The 24247-nt window shown below is 27.0% G+C and overlaps 1 protein-coding gene across 3 annotated transcripts in view; it reads left to right on the forward strand.

Moving 5' to 3' along the window:
* Positions 1 to 24247, forward strand: part of LOC111042056 (zwei Ig domain protein zig-8-like) — a 246677-nt gene that overhangs the window by 177872 nt on the left and 44558 nt on the right. For all 3 annotated transcript variants that reach the window (XM_022326546.1, XM_022326547.1, XM_022326548.1), the window contains one exon: positions 15111 to 15277. In XM_022326546.1, coding sequence (XP_022182238.1) covers positions 15111 to 15277 — 167 coding nt within the window. The remainder of the gene's footprint in view (positions 1 to 15110; positions 15278 to 24247) is intronic.

Below are 24247 nucleotides of genomic sequence, written 5' to 3' on the forward strand. Positions count from 1 at the left end.
AATTTAGGGTACCGCAAGAGGAACTTATAAAATTCTTACAAGCGGGGTTACCAAATAAGAATATGACAGATAATAAAAGCCCTTGTCTTGCAGATGATTCAATTATTTTCTGCTAGTTTGAGATATAGGACAGATTAAAAAATATAGGCAACTCTATTTTTTATTATTGAATGAATTATAATATTTTAAAGTTAAATATTTAGCCCATAAGATTTGATATGCAATTAAAAGACATTGATATTATCAATTAATAATGTTTATAATGGAAATCATTTTAATTTTGAAACTATATTATGTTTTAAGAAAATAATGTGTGTCTTTTATATGTATTCATAATTTATTTCAAATGAAGAGAAGGTGATATTAAAAGTAAAAGAAAATTATAAAAAACTGATTTTTATTGGAAAATGTAAGTAAGTTATTTTATTGTGACAGTGAATAGAAATATCAGTCGAGTATGAAATCTTCATCAAAGAAGAACATAATGTTATATAATCTAATAATTAAAAATTAAAAATTGTGACACTTCGATAGACGCCAATAATACGATTAATACCAATAATAATCATTTTATATTTACAGAGTTATACAATTATAATAATATACATACATGGACCAGTCGATCGATTATTATAATATAAATATACAATAATCAATAATAAAGCATCTCACAAATAGAGGTTTAGGCGCTTGTTCGCGCAGTGGTTACCGTTACATTACATATTTATACGCATAATAATAATTATGACAAGAGAAAAAGGTGAAAATTATCTGTACTGTGGACAACGGCCAGACCACTAAGGACGCAGCACATTAAATTTCATAATGGTTTCACAAAAACCCCGTATTAGCTGACTGCCCCATGGTCGAGAGGGCGTCTACTCTAGGTTGAGTTGAGTCATGACATATAATTTTCAGGCTTGTTCGCCAACGTGAATGCCAATTCCGACGGACCGATGTGTTGTCCCCTAGACTTGGTGTTGTACCGTTTAGGGAGGTGAAAAAAATAAGGTAACATGAGAGATATTGTTAATTTGTCTATTATATATAATATTCAGCGGTGTTGTGGCCGTGACGTTAACGTCCATTATAATATTATCAGATAATAGTTAAAAGTAATAGGTAATGTTTTAGATAAATAGAAACATTATATTCATTACAGAATAACGGGGAAACTCTTTTTGTTATGGATGTCAAAATGTCATCGATTTAATTAAATATAATTTTACAGTACAGATGGCATAAAAATATTATGTAACAATACATATTATACTACTATATACTAGAAAAATGAGTAAATGTATCATACGAATTAAATATATATTATACGATTTATCGATAATTACATTATGTTACATACAGTTATGTAATATCTATATCAAACACACGAATTAACAAATCAATAAAAACATACTCTTCCACCAATAATAATTACAGAAGATCACAGTCATAAAAACGAAGTAATAATTAGTAGCATATACTATTTTACACTATCACTCTACTTCGTTATCCTCCGACCAATTAATATATATTACTTCTCCTACCTACGATATAATTACGGCGTACACTAGATACAATTAAGAGACAGAGCAATAATTAGCATGCACTTCTACTTTTTCGCATTATCCGCCAAACCAATAATTAGTTTACTAACACTATCAATAGAACTTCAAAAATAGATAGATGGTTATACAAATACATGAAAGGTTATAAAAGCTCATACAACACAATAAGTGAGCGCATATCTTACAAATAATTTCTCAGTTAGTTTCTCAACCCAACTTGTTCAGAATGTTCACATATGATATTTTGATTACCCACCTACTTATTTGATCCCAGTGTAAACGTAATGTGCATACATGTAAAACATTTAGTAGTTGAACAGGTTCTTTGGCACTATAATCGGACCATTCAATTGATGCTATTTTCATTCATGTATACTGCAATAATAAACTACTATGTTCAAATTCATTCTTTGAAAGAATATAACGAGCATCGTTAACATGAAACCCCAAAAAGTTCAGTCCTAACATTTTCATAACACCAAAGAAAAAATCCAAGTTTACAAAGATGTAAATAAATTATATTATACTATAATATTCAAGTAATAGATTAAAGGTTCGCAAACTTGTTATGTTATGTATTTTGGAAATGATTTAAATTTTGGAGGCCAACAATAATATCAATAACCTTTTTTTTTTGCTGCTACTGATAAAAAATAAAAAATAAAAAAAAATAATTTTGAATTAAAGAATAGTATAATATTTCATTTTTAAATTATTTTCAAAGAATTTATTATATCAATAATTTGCTATCTTTTCGATAACTAATAATCTGATTGCGTCGAGTTGACACGGTCGCGGTAAATTCGTAATTATCACAAACACAGATAACGATTTATGATAAAACTACATATTAAATTTTAACATCAACAAAAAATAATAGAAACACTTGTCTAAAAATGCATTATTTAAAAATATAACGAGAACCACTAAAAATATAATCGTGACCCACTTTTGGGTCTCGACTCATGGTTTGGGAATCTCTGGACTAGAAAATACGCACCTGTTTAAACAATCAAATAATAAACTTCCCAAATAATAGCTTATAATATTCCATGATATAAACATTTATATAATATATAATTATTCAAGACAATTTTGAAAATTGATTTCAGAGAAAACCAAAACTAAGTTGTGACTAGTTTACGGTTAAAAGTTGAAACATGATATTTTATATGCTACCTACACAATACGTAAAGTATTATAGTTTAAAAAGTTAGGTGTAAGTTGAAGCTTTATTACAGGAAACTAAATGTTACCATGCATAATAATAATTTCTACGTGATATAATGGCGGTGGTTTAGAAGGTTAAGATAGAACTTACGCAGTTTCATCTTTGATTACTGTTATTTATTTGCATAAAAGCTCACACACTTTACACACTCGATATAGTAATAATTATTCCAAAAATATTGTTCTCGAAATTATATATTTTTTATTAACTTCTCAATTTCCAAAACTCTAACAACTTAGATAAATGAACCGAGAATGCAAGGTTATCGGAGACACTTTTAAATACTATGTACGTATCCTCCCTTGGTTCTAGAATACTACTCACTTAATGTAACCGCATTTACAACGGTATCTTTATGGCCAAATAGGTAACCTTCCACCGGAAAAGTGACCGGGAGGATTACTGTATGTGTCCGCTATCACCGCCACTTTGCAAAAGCGCTGGTCTTTTGTATGCGCGATCTATGTCCGGGTTCATTATGTTCCCGGAACCAATTAAACAGAACCGGAATTCAATTTGACATCTGGGGCTCTGGTTTAAGTGGCCGAAGCGCATATAGTGAAAACTCCCAAGAGCTTCCAAGTTTCTCAATGCGAATCTCCCTCTCACACACACACACGTACACACACACACACACACNCACACACACACACACACACACACACACACACACACACACACACACACACACATACATAACACACGTACGATTGTGTAAGACCAAATTCCGTAAGTGTTTGGCCGTAGTGGCGACGATTGGGATATGGGGACAACCGAAAACGAAATTCACACAAGTTATCGTTCCCTTGATAGCGCATGCGAGCCGACGATAGAAAATTGAAACCGATACCAATACCGTATATAATGGATACTCCTGCGTGTGGGGGGAGGGGGAGGGTGTCAGTATGGCGGGGTGGATGCAGTAGGTGGGTGTATGTGAATGCGGATTATGGCAGTGGTGATGGAGCGGACGGCGGTGGGGTCAAAGAGGGTATTCGGGCCCGGTAAATTGCCGATTTGCCCTTCCACCGTTGCCACTTGTCCGGCGGCGTTGTACTATCGTGTCCCTGCGCCTTGTCTCCCACGTCCCGTTCCATCATGCTGCGTAATAAATGTTGAGAAAATCGAATCGGTTGTAAAACCGTCACATATAAATTAGAACCCGTGAGTCCGACTACGGTAAATATCTTTGGCCCGGTCGGGACAAAACGCTTGTACAAGAGTGTGTGTGTGCGTGTGTGTGTGGTGTGTGTGTGTGTTTACTCGTGAACTTAACCGTAGTAAGATCGAAATATTATTGCGTGCTTTTGTCGGCTACAACGTGTTAACAGTTCACCAGGATATCGGAGTGTGTAAATCGAAATGTCGCTGCGCCTGAAACATTATTATATTCTGAATGCATTATTGTTGTGAGTTCGCATTGTAAAATATGTTAAAACACTTTTATTTTTATGATGAATTATGATTGTGGGTAAGCTTATATATATTTTTTTTTAATCAAATGCAATGCGATGCTGGCTCCGGTACGCCGAGCGCCGTAACAGTGTAGAATTTTTTTTTGTTCAATTACAACAGTAGGTATAAAATAATTATATTTTGATTGAAATCTCATTTATCCATTTATAAAAGTTATATCACTTACTACTAAAGTACTTTTGACATCTCAGTGAAAAGTAAAATTCGAGTTGGTACTATAAAATGTTATTATACTTCAGTAAATTCCAATGAATACATTTGGAAAAATTGTAAATACAACTGTTTGTATAGCTGTATAATTTTATAATCTAAAATTTTATGGGTGTTTTGTCATATAAACTTAATCTAAATTCTTACAAATCAAACAAAATAATATTTGAACATAGCGTTGCAACAGAAATTAAGTATATAGGTAGTTTTATTGTTATGTAGACAGTAAAAATAAAATTTAATAGACGATGTGTAGTTCTATAATTAATTTAACCATTTCCAGTGAAATATATTTTAATTGCAGTTTTAAAATTTAATAGAAATTAAAATGTGTGTCCATCATGTGTTTATTTTTTTAATTCGTTACATTCAATTTTGAAGAATATTTTTGTCGGTGCTAAACAGTATAGTTTAATACAATATTATTGTCTTACTTCTAACACATTGAATAATAAATTAACTAACATTATATTTTCAAATACATTAACAGATAAAACATAATTAACTAATTAAATTGTCTGATAGTTTAATACAACTAATATGCGTACATAAATTATATACTATTGTATACCATCGGTCCATTAATTATCATTACATAATTACGATTGTTGATACTAAGATATTTTTATTCTGTACATAGTTTGGTATGGATTGTAGTTTATTGCATTATATTTTTTTTTTAAACGTTTCGAAACTGAGAATTTAAGACTATATCAGAGTGAGCTTTTCTAACTTGTTATTTATTTATTTAATTCATTAAATGTTCCAACATATCAAATATTTTTCCAACGTTTTCAACCAGTTTAACATATTATGTAATTTATAACAGTGATGAATACATTTGTCAGAAAGTGGTTTTGACAACCATAATAATACAAACGGAGTAGAATAATATAATGTACAAAGATAAGGTCATTGACAGTTGCGTTGAATTATACATTCAAAACATTAACTAAATGCTCATACTTAATACAATATAATATGATGTATTATTTCAAAGTATAAATAAACCACCCTAGTTTACTGTGTTTAGTGTTTAAATATTTGGGCTACTGGTGTACACAATGCCCCAGTGTTAATATAGAATGACGTTACGTGTCCAAGTCGAGCATAAAAGGTTCACCTTTCTGAAAGCAAGAGTAAAAAGAAAACTTGTTTTTCAAGATAACTCTGCAGACGTGGAAGGTGTTTGTGTGCCATAAACGACCGGAAGAAATGACGGGAGTGGGTAGTTTGTTAGATGCGTTAGCAGCACACAGAGCCCACTGCCACACCTTTAACAGAGCAGTTTCTTTGAAAGCTATTTAAGAGCTGAAGTGTGGAGAAGATGACATTCTCACGTGAACGCATTTGTGTCATCTAAAAATGGGAGCTCGGTGTCTAGTATAGTGGTCCATCGAAACACCGAATTACCGTCACACTGTCCAGATAATACAAAACTCGTTTTACTTGCGTCAGCACATTTCTCGTCGGGACATTTTATAGGACTTCGATGTTGGCACGAGAATTTTATAACCTTTTTGGACTCTTTACGCACCGACAAAAAAACAAAAAGCTAATGGAAATACACTGTGAGAATAATGATAAATTATTTTTATCGCATTTGGTTGGTTGAAATTATTACAAAATTACAACACGTTTTCGTTTTATCCGAAATTTTGGTATGCGTTATTATATTTTAAGAACAATGTCATGATATACATATTTCTACTAAAGTTAAAATTAATAATTTTATATTTGGAGTAATTAATGTAATATAATTTTGTTGTATATCTTAATTCATCAATAGAAATTAAACCATTTGGAAAATGTATCTATTAGGTATCGATTTGACTCAATATATCCTTTGAATTATGTCAAAGATAACAAATATGATGATTTATATATTACAATAGACAAAAATACATATCTTTGTTTATGAACAGTAGAATATTTTTTTTTTTTTGTTGAACCCGTGGCCACATAGGCCATTGTGTGTGGGATGGCAAGTTAGGAAGTTTTCTGTATTGGTTTTGGCAGGTTTTATATTAGTAGGATTGTAAAACGTTTTTGTGTATGTGTGGCAAAGATGTGTTGCTAAAAACCTGGTTGGTAACCCATCCGGGAGCTAACAATTTTTGCCGGTACGTACACTTAGAGTGTTTCTGCAGATTGAGCGTACGCCCACGCCTAACCAAGCCATAAGACAATATTAAATTATTCACATTTTATTATGTTATCGTGAACAGAACATATTTTTACAGGACCATTTTAATGAGGCAATAAGCATTCAGATTTATATAATAGAATCCTTTAAATATCATAAAGAAAAACTTTTAAATAGTCCAATTAGTTTTGTATTTATTTTTGTAGGTATTTAACCAATTAGGCAGTATTTGTATAGCGTAACCGCATAGGTATTATCTTCTTTAAATTCAAATTATTTTAAGCTAACCATCATTGGCTTTGAAAAATATAAAAGCCTGTGAAACCTCAAAGTGTCTAAAATTTATACTTACGAATTAATAAAACTTATTAAGAATTCAAAGGTGTTTTAATATTTCGTTTTGAAAAATCGCAAAATGTATAAAATAATAAGTTCAATATAAACGCAAAATAAATTATTCTGTTCAATATATTATATAAATATTATATTATATAACATTAATCATTCATTTTTCAAAAGTTGATGATATATATTCTTCATAATTCAAATATCAACTAATTAAAAGTAATTTCTAAAAACCAGAGTAGTATTACTATTTTTCAAATTAATTTATAAATTATAATTTTTTTTGGTTTTTGCATAAAATTTTAAAATTATTTACTTTAAGTAACAGCCTAAATAATAACATGAATCATCTCATGGACAGTCATGGTTGTTATTTCTGGTAACAACTAACAATTTCTCTAAATAGAAAAACAATATAATACAGTATAAATAATGAAACTAATTAGAATATGGTATTGACATTAGCTATACAAAAATGGTATTATAGATAAATTTAATTGATCCAAGAGACCAAAATATTATTCATAAACAACAATAGGAGACAACCAAAAGTTTTTTTTGCAACTTTTGTCACTGTTGTTTTTATACTGTATATTTATAAAAAAATGTTTGGCTTTTGTTTCTTTAAAGGGATGGACTGTCACAGAATTGTTTTTCTGTTATTCTTTGCCAACTACGATATTTTTGTCTACTTTCCAAAACTAGTCCTTTCCACTATGCATTTTTCAATAAGTTTATATTTTTACAAATTGAAACTTTCTTAAAATATTTTATGATTAATGTGTAAGTAAAATAAAATAATATATTTATTACTTGAGTGTATACTCCATACATGTAATAAATAAAATCATTATTTTTTTTGATATAGGTAGTAAGTAAATGCAAAGAGTTGAAAAACAAACTTAATTAATATAATAATATGTTTTATCAATAACTCGGTAAACATTTTAAAATTTAAAAATGTATCGTTACACTTTCGAATGCCTACATCAATTTTTAAATTGATTGCTGGTTTTATAAATGAAGCAAGAGATACATATTACCTCATTTCAAATGTTGAGCAATATATATTTTTCAATCAATACACTTTTGACAGCAACGAAATTCTACATTTTAAAATTAATACAATTGTGTAACATGAATAAATCGTAGTATAATACCTCAACAGTGTTGACTGTTGAGTCTAAAACCTGTATTTTGGAGTAAATTTGATCGGCGGCGTAGTGTGTAGGCAGTTTCGGTACATCGTTGCGTAGTTGGCTCTTGGCATTTATAATGTCTATAATACATTTATACTCATTCTACGTAAAAATAAAAATACTAACCAGCACTAATTTTAGTTTACTTTAGGTTAATTTTAAAACATTTATTAATGTTTTAACAAAATATAGAGAGAAAAAAATATTGTGAACCATTTAAGAATGATTTTTTATTTACATCCATTACATATTTCAACAACACATACCCACACAGTATTTTTATGTTTACATTTAATTATCAATTGATCATCTTATACAATCGTTATAGACAGGTTGTACAAATAGTGCTAATATTAGGTAGAAATATTGGAATACAAATATAAGAATCTAATGTAAAAATCTAAAAATGGAGAATAATCTTTATTTTTGGTTAAAACTTAAAAGTATTTAAGTTATTGATGTAAAATTATAGGTGTTTTATATTTTCAAAAGTCAGTTCACGTACATAATGTTATGTCTTTGGTGAAGTATTGCTTGTAGTTCCATGTGAATATAGAAAATACAATTCTTCGTTTTAAACCCTATCATAATAAATAACTGAAAGTTGTATTTCTTAAACTTTAAAAGTGCAAGAGATTTTATTTATTACTCTTAATATGTGTAATACAAGGTTTATTATCATCATCATAAACAAATATTATACAACTTTCGAATTGGATTTCATGAGTCTACATTCCATTAACAATAAAAACTAACGATGCTTCAAATATAAAATAAACATATAATTAAGCTTGAAATAGCTGACAAAATAACAATTTCCATAGTTGATTAGTAAATTAAATATATTATTGTATGTTATTTACAATTTATAATCGAGAGGAAATATATACTATTATAATATCTCTACAAAATATTGACTCCTACATTTTAGAATGGATAACATTTTAACATATTTTTACACTAACATTATAGTATTATATTAAATAATCATAATATTGTCTCATTTAAATTACAATATTTTATGAAAAATTAAAAGCTTGAAATAAAAAAAAAATTCGTTGAACTCGAATAATATATAGGATTCTAAATGATTTATGTGCATTTCAATAATGTAATCAGAAAGTTGATAAAAAATGCAATTATTCCCTGTAGTTGACACCGAAAAGCTATTAAAATAAATCTAAATTACGTACCAATTTCGTTTATGTATACATAATTTGAAGTTCGTGTTTTTTCATAATAGTTGTATTTAATTACCTTTAACACATTAAAAACAGATCTTTATTCAACTTTGTTGTTTTTATGAGTGTGATAAATTTGATTTATTAATATTACTATTATTTTATTAACAGTTCTAACAAAACGTATAAACGTAAAAAATAATAGACTTTTAACAAGAATAGATATGATTTTTTTTTTCATTTTTAGCTATAAAATACAAATGCAAGTTAAAAAAATGCATTAAGAAAATAATGTTATAGTAGTTCATAATATTATATGAATTATAATCATACCCAGAACATTTAGACTGAGATTAAAAAAACTACTTTATAGTTTGTTGAATTTATTTAAATTCTAGTGGTTATACTATATTTACTTCTTATTTAATCATACATTTCAATAGTTGTAAACCTCTGAAGTATTACCCCTATTGCCTTGAGTGTATAATAAAAGCACTATAAGAAATGTTGTTATTGAATATTTGGATCAGCTATTTTGTTTTTACAAATGAATCAACTTACAATATTTGTTTCCATGCAAAATTGAATGATGAGATATGTAAAATAAAATTCACAATGTATTTGGGCAAGTATTCATTTCATGAGGAGGTTTAAAAGTTATTATACACTCGTAATGAGTGTCTTCGCAAGGGGGGAAATGATTTGCAGTCACATCAAACTCATTTATAATCTGGGATGCACTTTCTTGCAATGAATTTGTAACTAAATGTATCACAACTATTATAATGTTTGTTTATCAACGAATTCACTATTACCGACCTTCTGGAAAGTTTCTTTTTTCGGATATTCGATTATTAACTATAAATTTTTTAATCAGCTCAGTATGAAGACAAAATATTTATGAACAGTTACATATTTGTCAGGTAAAACAAAAACTATAGTGAGGAATTTGGGTCTTACATTTGAGATACTTCTTCGCGGAGCGAAAATAAAGTAGAACACTCCGATGAATTATACCAGTAAACATTGTTTCAAAAACATTGCACAATCTTTATCAGTCGATTTTTCATTCCCTTCTCATCATTTATTAAAACCCTAAAAAAGAAAAAAAGTACCTGGAGAAGGAAAAAGCAAGAAAAATTTGTGTCAGTATGGTTCGAATGGCCAACGTATTAAAAATGGGCGGCGGAACAAATGAGTTAAACGTCTTGAAAAATTGGGATCGTGTTTTCTGGAAAAAAAGGCAAGAAAAATTGAGGTCCGTTTTGTCATTTGACAAATACCTTTGTAGACCTATGTCGGGGAGCCTGGTTAATCCTTTTGGTTTATTCTCGTCTTCATAAAAAACCGATATTAGGCCGATGAATAAATGTTTAACACTCTCTCGCCCTATTATGTTATTATCATGACCTTTCATTTTAATGATAACAATAAAATTATAAAAAATTATTTATACCAAACAATTTATTTTCACTGGCAGGATGGAAGCAAAACATACATCAAATAATGTATATAATGTTATAAACAATATTGTATTTATTATACATGTAAATATATAAGTAAAAATGAAAACAATTGAAATGTTTTTCAAATTATGAATATCGCGAGCAAAATAAATTGAATTCACTGATATTCGTAAAAATAAATACAAACATTTCTGTGTAAAACTGATATAAAGTTAAAACATATTATGTTAAAAATTATACTTTGTAGGTATTAAATCGGTATTGTGTTATGATGAGACAAAAACTATATTGTAAACGCTTAGCCATACAACATTTATGCACGTTCAGTTTCAAAATATAGACAATGGTATCACCAAACAAACAAAAGCTGCATGCTTTTGAAAATAAAGTAGTTAACCATAAATGCGGGTTTGTATTCTATGTAGTGAGGCGTAGAAGGCATAATAAAGATATAAGATAAATGACCTAATTACCTCAAATAAGCAGCGCTATAAAAGAGTAAGAATCAGACTGCTTCGTTCAGCAAGCCGTACTGTGCAAAGTGATAAGAGAAATCTTAAAATAAAAACTGACGCATTGAGATTTGTGATCGATAGTTAAGTCTAAGCTGAAGTATATGGATTGATTGAAACGAAATGTAGTGTTCACAAACACTTGAGCATCGCAATACTTCCGAACGAAGTCATTACAAAATTGAAAAATCAAAGAGAATATTATTATCAAGAAAAGAATCACATTTGATTGCAATAAATTAACACTAGTGCAATATATATTTTTTGAAAAGTGAAATTATATAAAAAATGTTTTATTTGGAATTGGAAACTATGTCAACTTAATGTTCTGAAATATAAATAGATTAGGTTTATTATACTTTATATATAAACATTTCTAAAATTATATAATAATGAAATAAAATATATTCCCATGGCGTGTATGTTAGATATTATGATATGGGTTTATACTTTAACAGTAATGCAGTAAAGTTTGTATTTTGAATGGAAATAATAAAAACTACTTGACTATCTACTATCTTTAAATATTAGGCTTGAATTATTTATTTTCTTATATTCCTTAATAATCATCATAATACAAGTTCATTTTTTATAATAACAAATAAATGTTTTAATATCTATATAATTAGTTATTTCAACAACTTTCAATGAACAACACAAACTGTGTATAAATAAAATACATATGTATTTGTAGACGGCTTTTATTGCAATTAAGTATCATTCTCGAATACTAATCCAAACAGAAACTTTTCTTCCATCTACATTATTTTAAAATACCACATGCATGGACTGGATAAAGATAATAGTAAGTGGTCTTAAGGTTTCTAGAGTACGTTTCTATTTCGTTTATAGAGCTTTGAAATCAAATAGCAGTATTAAAACGGTAATAATTTCAATCCGTTTATCTTTATTGTCATGTAATCGTGTCTTCCGGGAAAAATATCGAGGTTGTGTAACGAACTCTTTTTCTTAAATTGAGCATACTTAATAAAGTATAAGTGTATAATACAATTCACGATGCACTTGACTTTTAAAATAAGAATATTTTGAAAATAATAGAAGCAACCGAATAATATAGCTTATCAAAATAATATACAAATTGAAAATAGTGATCATTAGAATAATAATTATTATAATGTATTTCAGAGCATTGATTTTTGATGAATAGTACAGTCATCGTTAGCCATCCTATAATTTATAATACTATTAGTTATCACAGCTCACCAAAGTGACACAGTACTTACTCTCCAAAGAGGTCATACTAAAGATACTGAAAATATCCAATTGTGTACCCGTTCATCTTCTTTAATTATATTCTATACAACTATGTCATAAACATTAAGTTTTCTCTGGCGACATTTGAAAATTATAATCACTTTAGGTAGTTTTTCACAATCTGAAGAGGGGGGCACATATGGCACAAGGTGAAATTTAAAGATTTAAAGATTTATTCACATAATAAAGTCAACCACTGACTAGTCCAACAATACGTTTTATTTTTTTTTTACACTCTTGAATTGTATTATTAATTAAGTAGGTATATTAATTGAAATGAAAAAAGTCTGCATTTTTAAAACTTCAAGAATTTATTTTAAATAATAAAATAATAAAAATGTAACTCAGTAATAATGAATAGGCGGGTAATTAAGCTGCCTTTAATATAAAACATTAATGAGAGAAATCCGATATCACAAACAAGCTATATAATGATTTGAATCCACAAAAACGTCGGTGTGAACAGTCCCAAAATGTCTACTTTTTAACTTTTCTCCTAAACTATGATAGCTAGAAAGTTGGTAAATATCTCATTAAAAACGGATTATCAAGCAAATACAAAATATGAAATTTAAAATTTAAAAAAAAAAATATTTAATTTTTACAGTTAAAAAAAAATAGTTATTTTCGCTTGATTTTCATTTAGCCGAGTAGATTTCGGAAACTTCAAAACGGATTTAGTTGTTTGGGGTCTTGTTACTTCACATTGGCTAAGAGAGTGCAGTAAAAATTTTCAAAATTTCATCTTAAATCGTTAATTCACCACAAAGCTTTAAGGCAAAAACATAAAAAAAAGCCAAATAAAATGTGTTTTTTTATTTAAAAGATCTGTAATGAACTGACTATTAAAGATTAAAAACTGAAAACTGCAGCCAACGTGAATTAAACAAGACTCCAAACAAAAAACCCGTTCTACGATGTCGGAGGTCCATCTCACTAAATGAAAATGAAAATGATTTTTTGTTGCGGGGCTGTTCATACCGATGATTCAAATTGTTATACCGCTTGGGTGTGAATCAAAAATGTTCATACTAGGTACACTATACGTTTTGATAATTTAATTTAAAGTATAATTTTGGTTCAATCATATTGTAATAAAATACATCATATTACAGTTAATACATTTCTAAAAATTAAAATCAGAAAGTTTACATGCCAATGTCTGACTTGGCAAGTTGTTATATTTTTTTATTATGCATACATAATCTGTACCGCGGGAACAATAAGAGTATGAACTATATAAAAAAAATAACATGAATAATTTGATAGAAGAAGCCCATTCATGACTGTTTCGTATTTTATTAACTTTTAAAATTATTTTTTTTTGGTTTTTTTTTAAAATTTTTTTACTAAGAATTGTCATCTATTAGATATCTGCATTAATTTCGCTTAAGACAATGAGTAGGGCTTCTTGTCATAGCTAATGTAGCTAATATTTTAACCAGTGGATTTCGCTAAACTTAATGCGTAGGTGGGACTGTTAATAGTAACTCTTGGCCTTTCATGTATGGTTTTCATGTACAGGTTTTTGCGTAGGATGTGATTAGATACATATGGTGAGGGGGGGGGAATTGGTAATTTTCCTCATTGTAATATTTTGGAACCTCTGTATTTTATTTAGATTGGAGACTTTTGCATTTTCTCATATCTGTAGGGCGTATGTCCTAGGTTAAACAATACTCAAATATACTTAAATATTTTATTTAATATACAATACTATTCAATAAAAAAATTGTGATCTGAAATTTGATACCTATACAATTATATTATAACTATCTCTATTATAATTCTTGAATTATTTTATATTGTATATAGGACACGTTCAACATTATATGATGATAGACAAACACACTTTACCATCGAATTATAAATTATTAAATTTTTATACAAAAGAATCTTTTCTGACAACCTTACAACAAGCTTTCTAAGATTAATCACTTAGTATTGTGTGATTTGTTAAATTTGTTTTATTTGCAAATAGATAGTAAGACATAATTAATTTAAGTTTAAGCCTCTCCTAATGTAGGATTATATAGAAAATAATAATTTAAATTTTACAACTTTTATAGAACATATAATATGGTAATGCAAATTTTTTTTTAAATAATTCAGTCATATCACGTGTGAAATTAATAATTATGGAATATGATCGATAGGTAATGTATCATAACTTTTTTTTTTAAATGTTGAAGTATATATTACTTAATATTAATATTTTATAGATAATAGTGACATTTTATAATTCATGTAAAAGCTGTAAAGTGACCAAGTTAAACTTACAAAAAAATTATAAACCACTTTATGACAAAATAATTATTATCAAAAGCTTTGTATACCACACTACAAAATTGTAAAAAAATCAGTTAAAATGAATATCTAAAATAATGAAACATTTTAAAGCATATAATTATATCTACGTAGAAGATAATTCCCTTTAAAACATTAAAACAAAACTGTTCACGTAACTGTTTAAACTGAAATGGACATTCATATTTTTATTTTAGTTTCAATGGAGTCGAGCTCGTCGCTGCAAAATATACAGCCAATGTCACAAAAAGAAACGCCTATGCAAAGACCACTGTTCGACGATATTTCACCTCATAATGTAACAGCAGTTGTTGGACAAACTGCCATTCTCCACTGCAGAGTCAAACATGTATCCGACAGAACGGTAAGTAACCATTCAAAGATATTTTTATTTCATTCTCGATTACTTTGTGATAACGAACAGTTCATTTGGAAGTGCGAATTATGTGTATTTATAAAAATGTTTAAAAATTAAATATTATATTTTTATATAAATTATTTCTAAGGAGAAGTTTATTTTATTTATTCAATCTCACAGATTGAACTAATTTTTGACAAAAACATGGCATATAACTTATATAAATTATAAATTAACCCTAAAATTTTGGAATTGGTTCTTGGTATTATGAATGCATTTAAATTAATCTATTAATCTTAATATCTCAAAAATTTCATAGAATATAACAATACGACTTGGTGAAAAGTTTCAAGTACCTTCGATTGATATATCTTTTGGATTTCAAACAATATTATTCATATCTTTGTAGGAAAAATCGTCATTTTTTCGTGTAACTATACAATTTTGTCAAAATTTAAGTTTGAACCTTTTACAAAAAATTATATCCATGTATTTTTAAAAACAAATTTAAATGAAGTAAAAATTTATGAATTCTTGTATTGCATTTTAAATTATCAGTATAAATATTGAAAATTTGAATTTTCAATGGAAAAATAATGTGCAATGTTTTGTGTTCAAATAAGTTTAAAAAACAATTTAAATTTCTAAAGTGAAAACAAAAAAATTGTAACTGCATTTTTAATATTTTTAAGCCAGTATAATAATGTGTAAGGATCCAACACTTTATATTACATTTTATAATATTTTCAAGAGTAACAAAAATGTTATCTACGTAAATTGAAAAAAGGTAGACAATTGAGGACTTATTTGATGTGCAGAAGGTATAATTAAATGTAATTATTATTAAATAATATAATTACGTATACGAATAACAAAACAGAGTGAAGTCAGATCATCAGCCTACATAATTAAGTGTATTTTATGATATTATTGCCAATAAAGTAATTTATTTTATTATTAGGCATTAGTAACAAACAATGTTGAATTTATGAAAAACTTACCCCATATTTTGCAAAGAAATGCATTTAAAAATGTCATTGTGTATTTGTGTGTATAAAATATAATAGTATATACTTTAAAAAACTATACAATATCGCCCAAATTTAAACATAAAAATGTGTCTATAAAAAAACTATGTTTATACATGATTTAAATTTTATACATTTAAAATGTTTAGCTAAACAAAGCAAACTTTTATATATTTTCAACTATAAAATAATTTGCGAATTTTAAAGGTTTTGATGAATTTTACAATATTTGAACTTAAAATATTTCAAATCAAAAAAAATGAAGCCAATGTATTTTTTATATTTTTGAACTGCTACTATAATGACTCGTGATGAACTTTGATAACATTTTCAAGTGTTTTGACCCAACGAAAACAATTTCATCAATATTCATGAAAACAAATCAAAACACCAAAATATTTCAATCGATTTAGTTAAAAACCGGATTTGCTTAAAAGTCCTTCATTTTTTATTTTTTGTTTTTCACGATGTTTTTGAAAGTAACTATAAATAATTTACTCATAATCGTTTAAAATATCAAGTAGTTTCACTTAATTACCAGAAAAAATGATGAAGTAAAAAAACGTATTTTTACTGATCAAAAAATCAATAACTAACATAAAAAAAATTGATAAATACAACTTTATCATTGTAAAATGAATAGATCCATCTTTTCGCTGAGAATCCAAAATTCTATAAGTTAAGAATTTCAATTATAATAAGTAAAATATTTATAAAACTGTTTAATTTCAATACAATTCTAATCTAAATGCTTTTTTAAAATTGTCTAGTCTTTACAATTTTCATTTCTCAACAACAACAAAAAAACGAAATTGGTTTTGGTATAAACTAATGTTGCGTTATTCTATTTCATTTTCCCGATATATATGTTAGTTAGAATTGTCTACGGATGACTCCCCAAAAGTTCCATGCACCAACCAGAACAATTTGTCTACCAGAAACTTACACCGTAGAGATTGGAGCTCAATTTTGTTCAATAACGTACACAATACAATATGTACCTAGCTATTATATAAAAAAAAAAAACACTCACACAGTGCATTGTGTATTTTATATGAATTAATCAGACGGGTGATTACATTTTCATTCATATGTACACATTTAATTTGTTAGGAATATTTTGTTTGATTTTTTTTATTATTATTAAAGAAGAAAGCCTCGATGACGTGAACATTTTCTTGTTTTACATAATATGATACTTAAATAATTTAAATTAAATTGAACAGTCCAATCTTTTTCATAAACATATTTTTGATGGATTCTTCCTCGGGCTCCAGTGCGTCGTGAGTGTGGTCAGGTATATTGTATTTTTTGCCTGTCCCTACAATCCTGTAATGATCTGTTTGATATCTTCGATTGAGGTATGATATCCGCATGTAAAGCATGTTCTTGATGGCTCTTTTTTCAATAGATGGCCATGTGTGTAATGCATATGACTTATTCTGAGGCGATTTAATACAACTTCGTCTCTTCTTTTAATTAACATTGATATATTCCAATTTTTTCTTCTTTTTATTTCGTTTTTTAGTGTTAAATTTTTGTTTGATTATTTTTGACATAATCGTACAAAAATAATTTAAATTATAAAATAAACCAATCGTATAAATCATAAATATGCAAATATCGTTTAAAATGGATCATTAATAATAAAAATTATGTCATACAATATACATATTGTATCTAGTTTGCATTGTCATATTTTGCTAGTTAATTATAAATTATGTCAAGTGTAAAGTATTGTAGTACATAAATGAAAGATAAAAGTTTCACTATAAAACCATCATCTTTATATCGCTAAAAAAACAATAACTTCCCATTTAAGTTTCAAACACCTAACAAACAGGTTTTTGTGTAGGCCCAAAAGTTTTATTAAATATATTATAAGAACATGCTTACATTATCATCTGTTTACATCTTATAGAGTTCAGTAGATTAGTTTCTGAGTGATAGTACCTTCATTGTAAAAGGCGATCAATAATACGCATTAGTTTAATCTAAATAAAAAACTTGTTTTTTAAGATATAAATTCACAATATTTACATAAACATTTTATTGAGTATATATAAAAAAAAATTTATTGATACGAAATAACATAATTACACATTTTAAATAGCTTCATCACATTTTATGACAGGGACTGGAGGTTTGGAAGTTGTATTAAACTGAAAGGTTCTGGTTAAGATCAGTTTTCTCAGATGGTTTTTCAAACAGTACCTATATTGACTTGATTTATGTTCTCAAAAAATAAACTTGGGGTTTCGTTTAAAACCACATCGAATAAATAAACTTCATATAATATTATTATGTTATAATCATATTTTTTTTTTATCTGACGGCCGGCACAATCAGTCATAACATTTATTATCTGTTAAATTTGAATCTTTATGATACCTTTGTATTATTCGGAATTAGGAATTGGGAATATTAATGAATTTAATGAACTTAATTACTATTATTCGAGTTATGTCTAGCAATTACAATTTGAATGTAAAATAATTTATATAAGCTATAGGTGATATGTTTTTATTGTGCTTACTCAATAACTTAGTTATATGAACATATAAGTCTCTCATTCTAATTAATTATATGTAAACATAAACTTTTCTGAAATATTACAACCAATTTATTTTATTTATTTAAATAAACAATTGATATCTTAGGATCCTTAAGATATGTGATTAATGTAGTATACAGCCAAAAAAACTAGATAAATAAATTGCATCAAATCGTCGCTTAGGATTTTATTCTAAGAATGATATAGATATGTAGGAAAATAGATTTCATAACTTATATAAATTCACTTTATAAATTCGTATCTCTCGCCAACTCATCAGTAATAAATAAACTGATGTGAAATATTGACGTTAAATGATATTGAATGTTTGACAAGTTTGTCCCAAATCCTCTTTAGCTTTACAGTCACTGCATTGTAGGTAGTCGCTGATATATTTTAATGCCTGACCGACTTTACCATTTTCAATCATTCGTCTAATCCAGTCGATCGTAGTTTTTCAAGGCGTTGTAGTGACAAAACGGTAGTTCAATCAGTATATACAGCCGCTGGTTAAACGCAAACGGCTTGGCAGATAACTGGCAAGGATCGGAGGAATCAAATATTTTTTGAGTATTTAATTTTAATTTTTAGTAGTAGAAAATAATAAACTATAGATCACATGCACTTTCCAGAAGCAAAATAAAAATAATATCTGAATAATTTGGAATATTTTATTAAATGAATTTAATCAATTATGAGTCATATTAGTTTATAACTGTTAATTATTTTTGTTGGAGTTCATAAGAGTTGATCTGCGTTCAAAGTTTCGATTGTTTTATTTTAATTAATATGCAGCTACTTGTCAAACTGACATTTTGCCAAATATTATCGTATTAAAAATATAGTATAAATTAACAATATTTACCAGTGTCAATTATAATTTGTATTTCAAAATATTATTGGAACTAATGGGTAACTAACAAAAATTGTTCGTACAAATATAATTATTTGATTCATGTTCATGAATTCTACTCATACACTAAATGTGGTAGATGATTTAGCTGCAAACGAGTTGTACACTAAATACCTAACTGTGTCCCCCAATTTTTTCTATTTTAGGTGACGAGTTGTGTCTGATAGATTTTTGTAAGATACTCGATATTTATACTGACTAAAAAAATTGTTACGTTTACACAAATTGTGTGCCAAAAAATTTTATTTGAATAATTTGTCAAGATTGACAGATGACTTACATAACAAATTTTAAGATGGCTTAATTATAGCCTAACATTATTATAATATACAATAAACTAAATAAACACTATATAGACATGTACAACATAACATTCTAAATAGGTTTTCATTGTTTACATATATTTTAAGTGTATCAATATTGTTTCAAAATATTTATAATAATATAAAAATAATTAATAAAACTATATTACATTATGCTAAGCTATATTCTCCAATTGTTACTAAAATAACGAAGATTGTCTACTTATATAATGATGCTTCAATTTATTCTGAAAGTAATATATGTATGTATGTATATGATATAAATTATACATCACACAATTATGTCATGGCTCAATAATCTATCTATGTATAATTTTGCATATCATGCGGTGTGGATTACACAGTTAAGTGTATATTATTATAAAAATAAAATAATGCCGAAAACATGAGAAAACTAAACGTCACATACCACAAAAAAAAGAAGCACTAAACGCGTCTTATTAACAATTATAAACGTCTATTAAAAAAAAAAATATATTATAATAAAATATCATAATTTACCACAACGAAAAATCTAGCATCAATTTGTTATAACTTACATAAAATGTATATCTAACATAAAACTTGTATTAAACACTAGCCAATGTACATGTAGTATAATTTAAATATATATATTCTTGCTTAAAAGTACAGAGTGTTCTGGGTATTTTTTGTTTAAACACAGTATATCAATCACTCCCGTCTAAATGTAGAATGGTTTGTATTAAATATCTAAAGGATGATCAATAATCAATTATGGTTTATCAAAATATACTTTTTCAGAAATTTAAATAAATAATGCATAGGCTGATATTATAAAACAGAAACGTTATAAAATATACATAATGTAATATGTACATGTTTTATCTTCCACATCTGGTGATGGTTTTTGTCAATTCCCAATTATGATATTTTCCAATGAATTTAGATAATATTTTATAGGTCCTTTTTTTCATTTATAAATCGTTATTTCATTACCCCTAATTGTAATAAGTGCCTAAATCAATAAGATAGTTATGATAAAATAAAAATATATTTAGTTATTTCCGAGACCGAAATGTATTACTAGTTGTTTTATAATTCTTAAAATTGCATAAACATAAATAAATCAACATTTAAATAATCATTTTTTTTTAAATTAAATATTTTATGCTCACTAAAAATATGCATTGAAAATTCAGGACTTTTAATATCAAATTAAATTGCATATTGAATAAGTACCCACCTATTTTATATTACTGATTGTAATTTTCAATATTTTGAATACCTAGTAATTAAGTTTAATAAAATATAAAAATAATAGCAATAGATGAAATATTAAAAGATTTAATTAATATATAATGAACCTAATAAGTAAACTTTTTTTTATTTTTTATTATTTGGAAAAGAAACCTTATTTTTAAAAAGGAAAGAGTCATTACTTATTTGAAGTTTTACTTTAATATAGATGATGATATAGTAATATCGAAGTATTGTTTTTTTTTCAACCAATGCGTGCGGAATATTGAATTAATAACCTCTAGAAAGTTGGAAAACTTTGATAGACAAGTCTGTAGGAAAGGCTCATAAAATATTCATTGCCCTGATAATTCACATAAGACTCAAACTTATTATGATGCTCCGATGTCCCAACATAATAGAACCACATTATTATGAACTCCAAACTTTGTCCCATTGACAAATTTATTAACTACCTGTGAAGGTGTTCGTTCTTACAGGAAAGAGGAGCTGCTATGTTCACAACTCGATATCTCACGTCAAAAACTTTCTTTCATAGATTGCATATGAGAAGCGTCAAAGAGATTAAGTTCTGTACATCAAATAACAAGATACTACGCTTTCACGGGCGTACACATTCGTTCATTTTAAACAACTCTTGTGGAATTCCATCAATAAAAAACAATTTTAAAAAAACCTGTACATTTAAATGTATTAATAGTATAAATAATATAAAATATATATAAACACACTCATCAAATACCGTGTTCAGGGATAAAATTAACTAGAAATATTTCGAATGTATAAATTTGATATAGATTGGGAAAATTGTACATAATAAAATAGAATATTATTACCCATACTTATTTTTGGAAAAAATAAATTTGCATGCACAACAAAATACATTTCGAATTATAGCACCCCTTCAGTTATTTTGAGTTGGAATTTGAATATCATAATTTTTTTTAACAACTCTTTATTTTAATAAAAATAAAATAAAATTCTATCTTAATAGATTATTGATTGAGATTGATTTAAAAATTTTATGTATGCACTTATTATTTATAGTGTTTTTAACTATCAACCGATGATTTTAAAATTCTATGAAATTTCATTTTATGATTGGTTCACAATATATACTCGCTCTCAATCAGACTATTTTTAAAATCAAAACTTAACAAGTAGATTGTTAAAAGATGTACTTATATAAATCGTAATTCGGTAGTGTATAGCTTATGATTTAATGAGATGCATGTCAAAAATAGAAGTTCATTATCATTGGTTTAATTATACATAAAAGTATCTTATTAAATAAGCATTAAGTTTACATTACCACAATGCTCTCTGTACTATAGATTTTAAATTGTAAAAAATATTTAAATATTATCTAAGAGTCTGGAAAAATGGTGAATGGTATAAATAGTTAAGTATACTAAAAAAACTAAAACTTAACCTTTTAATAAACGCATTACCGAAGGATGAAATGGTATAAAACTACTTTTCCTTGGGATATTTTTTTCCAAACTTTAATTTATTTTTTCTTTTTGGAAAGGGGTATTTTACATGCTTTTTTAAAAATCTATTTGCGGAAATTTTTGTTTTTAAAAGTTAAATCCATTTTTTGTTATACCCTGTGATTTACACTCGAGGTGGTGCTTCATAGCAAATCGAAGGATATTTTCATTTTAAGCTGTCCGAACAAGCGTAGCGACTGAGTAACCCAATCCGGGTTCTAGGAGCTTAAAATTCGTTATAACCATTGTAAACGATAACGTAGTGCGCATGTGTAAAACACCAAATATTTGAACTCTGTAGCGATAACTATATAAAGCTATAACTTAAAAATTAATAATTTCCGTCAAATTATTTTTGTACCATCGTTCTTAACTCATTTAAATAGAAAAAAAAAATTGAAAAAAATAATTCACCGGTTTAAGTAGTTTGGCTTATAAAAATTATGTTTAAAACTTAAAAAACTAATGAGCTGTAATATTATAAAGATAAATCCATATAATCCTAAATTTAGGATAAGTGTTTATGATGCTTATTTACTTTAATAACTTAATGTTTTTTTTTTTTTTTAATAACAGTATTGTATTCTCAACATATTTTCATGGTTTAGACCAACTTATAAAAGTTTCGATTTTTGTTTTCATAATAATCAATACTTTACACAGGTTTTGAAATGTACTAGGTAATCAAGTAAGTTTTCGTGAAACAGGCGTTGATTGCCGACCAACAATTTTATTGTTTTCCAACAACACAACTCGTGTGATGGTTACAATATTGTATCCAATTTATTTCCATATAATTTTTAAACAATACTATTCGAGTTAAACAACATAGGAGCTGATAATATATTATATGAACTAAGTATGAATATTAAGTTTTATTATTTTTCCAAGTGGAGGTGTACGTTTACTGTATCTTTATAGTTCGAATTCGCCCACCTTTGAAAATTTGAGGAAATAGGAAAAGTGTTTTGTACGGTGTGCAAGGTAGTAATTACAATTGAGCTCAGAGGTCATTTAATTATTCAACTAATGAAAAACAATTTTAATTGTTCCTGTAAAATATAAAAATTATTTTTAAAATATGGAGGGTTTTTTTTTTGTTTCAGTTTATTTTTATAAAAATGGTCAACCTATCTGATGTGAAAAATTGATCTTAAGATAAATTTGATCTAGCACAAAAAATATTTAATATCCATGAACAATTTTATGAATACTATAATATTAGTAACTATAGTTGTTTAAATATATGAAAACGAATATTGATAAGTTATTGTTATTGGTATGTGAATATATTTTTTAAATTGTATTATCTAGATAATAACATTACCTATCACTTATATTTATCTTTAGTAAATATTGTTTTTTATTATCATCTACACTTACTACAGTTCTTGAGTAACAATACATTTTTAATTCTTGTTTTTAAACTTTTAGCTTTTTTTTAGAC

Source organism: Myzus persicae, unplaced genomic scaffold (assembly GCF_001856785.1).
Source record: "Myzus persicae strain clone G006 unplaced genomic scaffold, MPER_G0061.0, whole genome shotgun sequence".
NCBI classification, from domain to species: Eukaryota; Metazoa; Arthropoda; class Insecta; order Hemiptera; family Aphididae; genus Myzus; species Myzus persicae.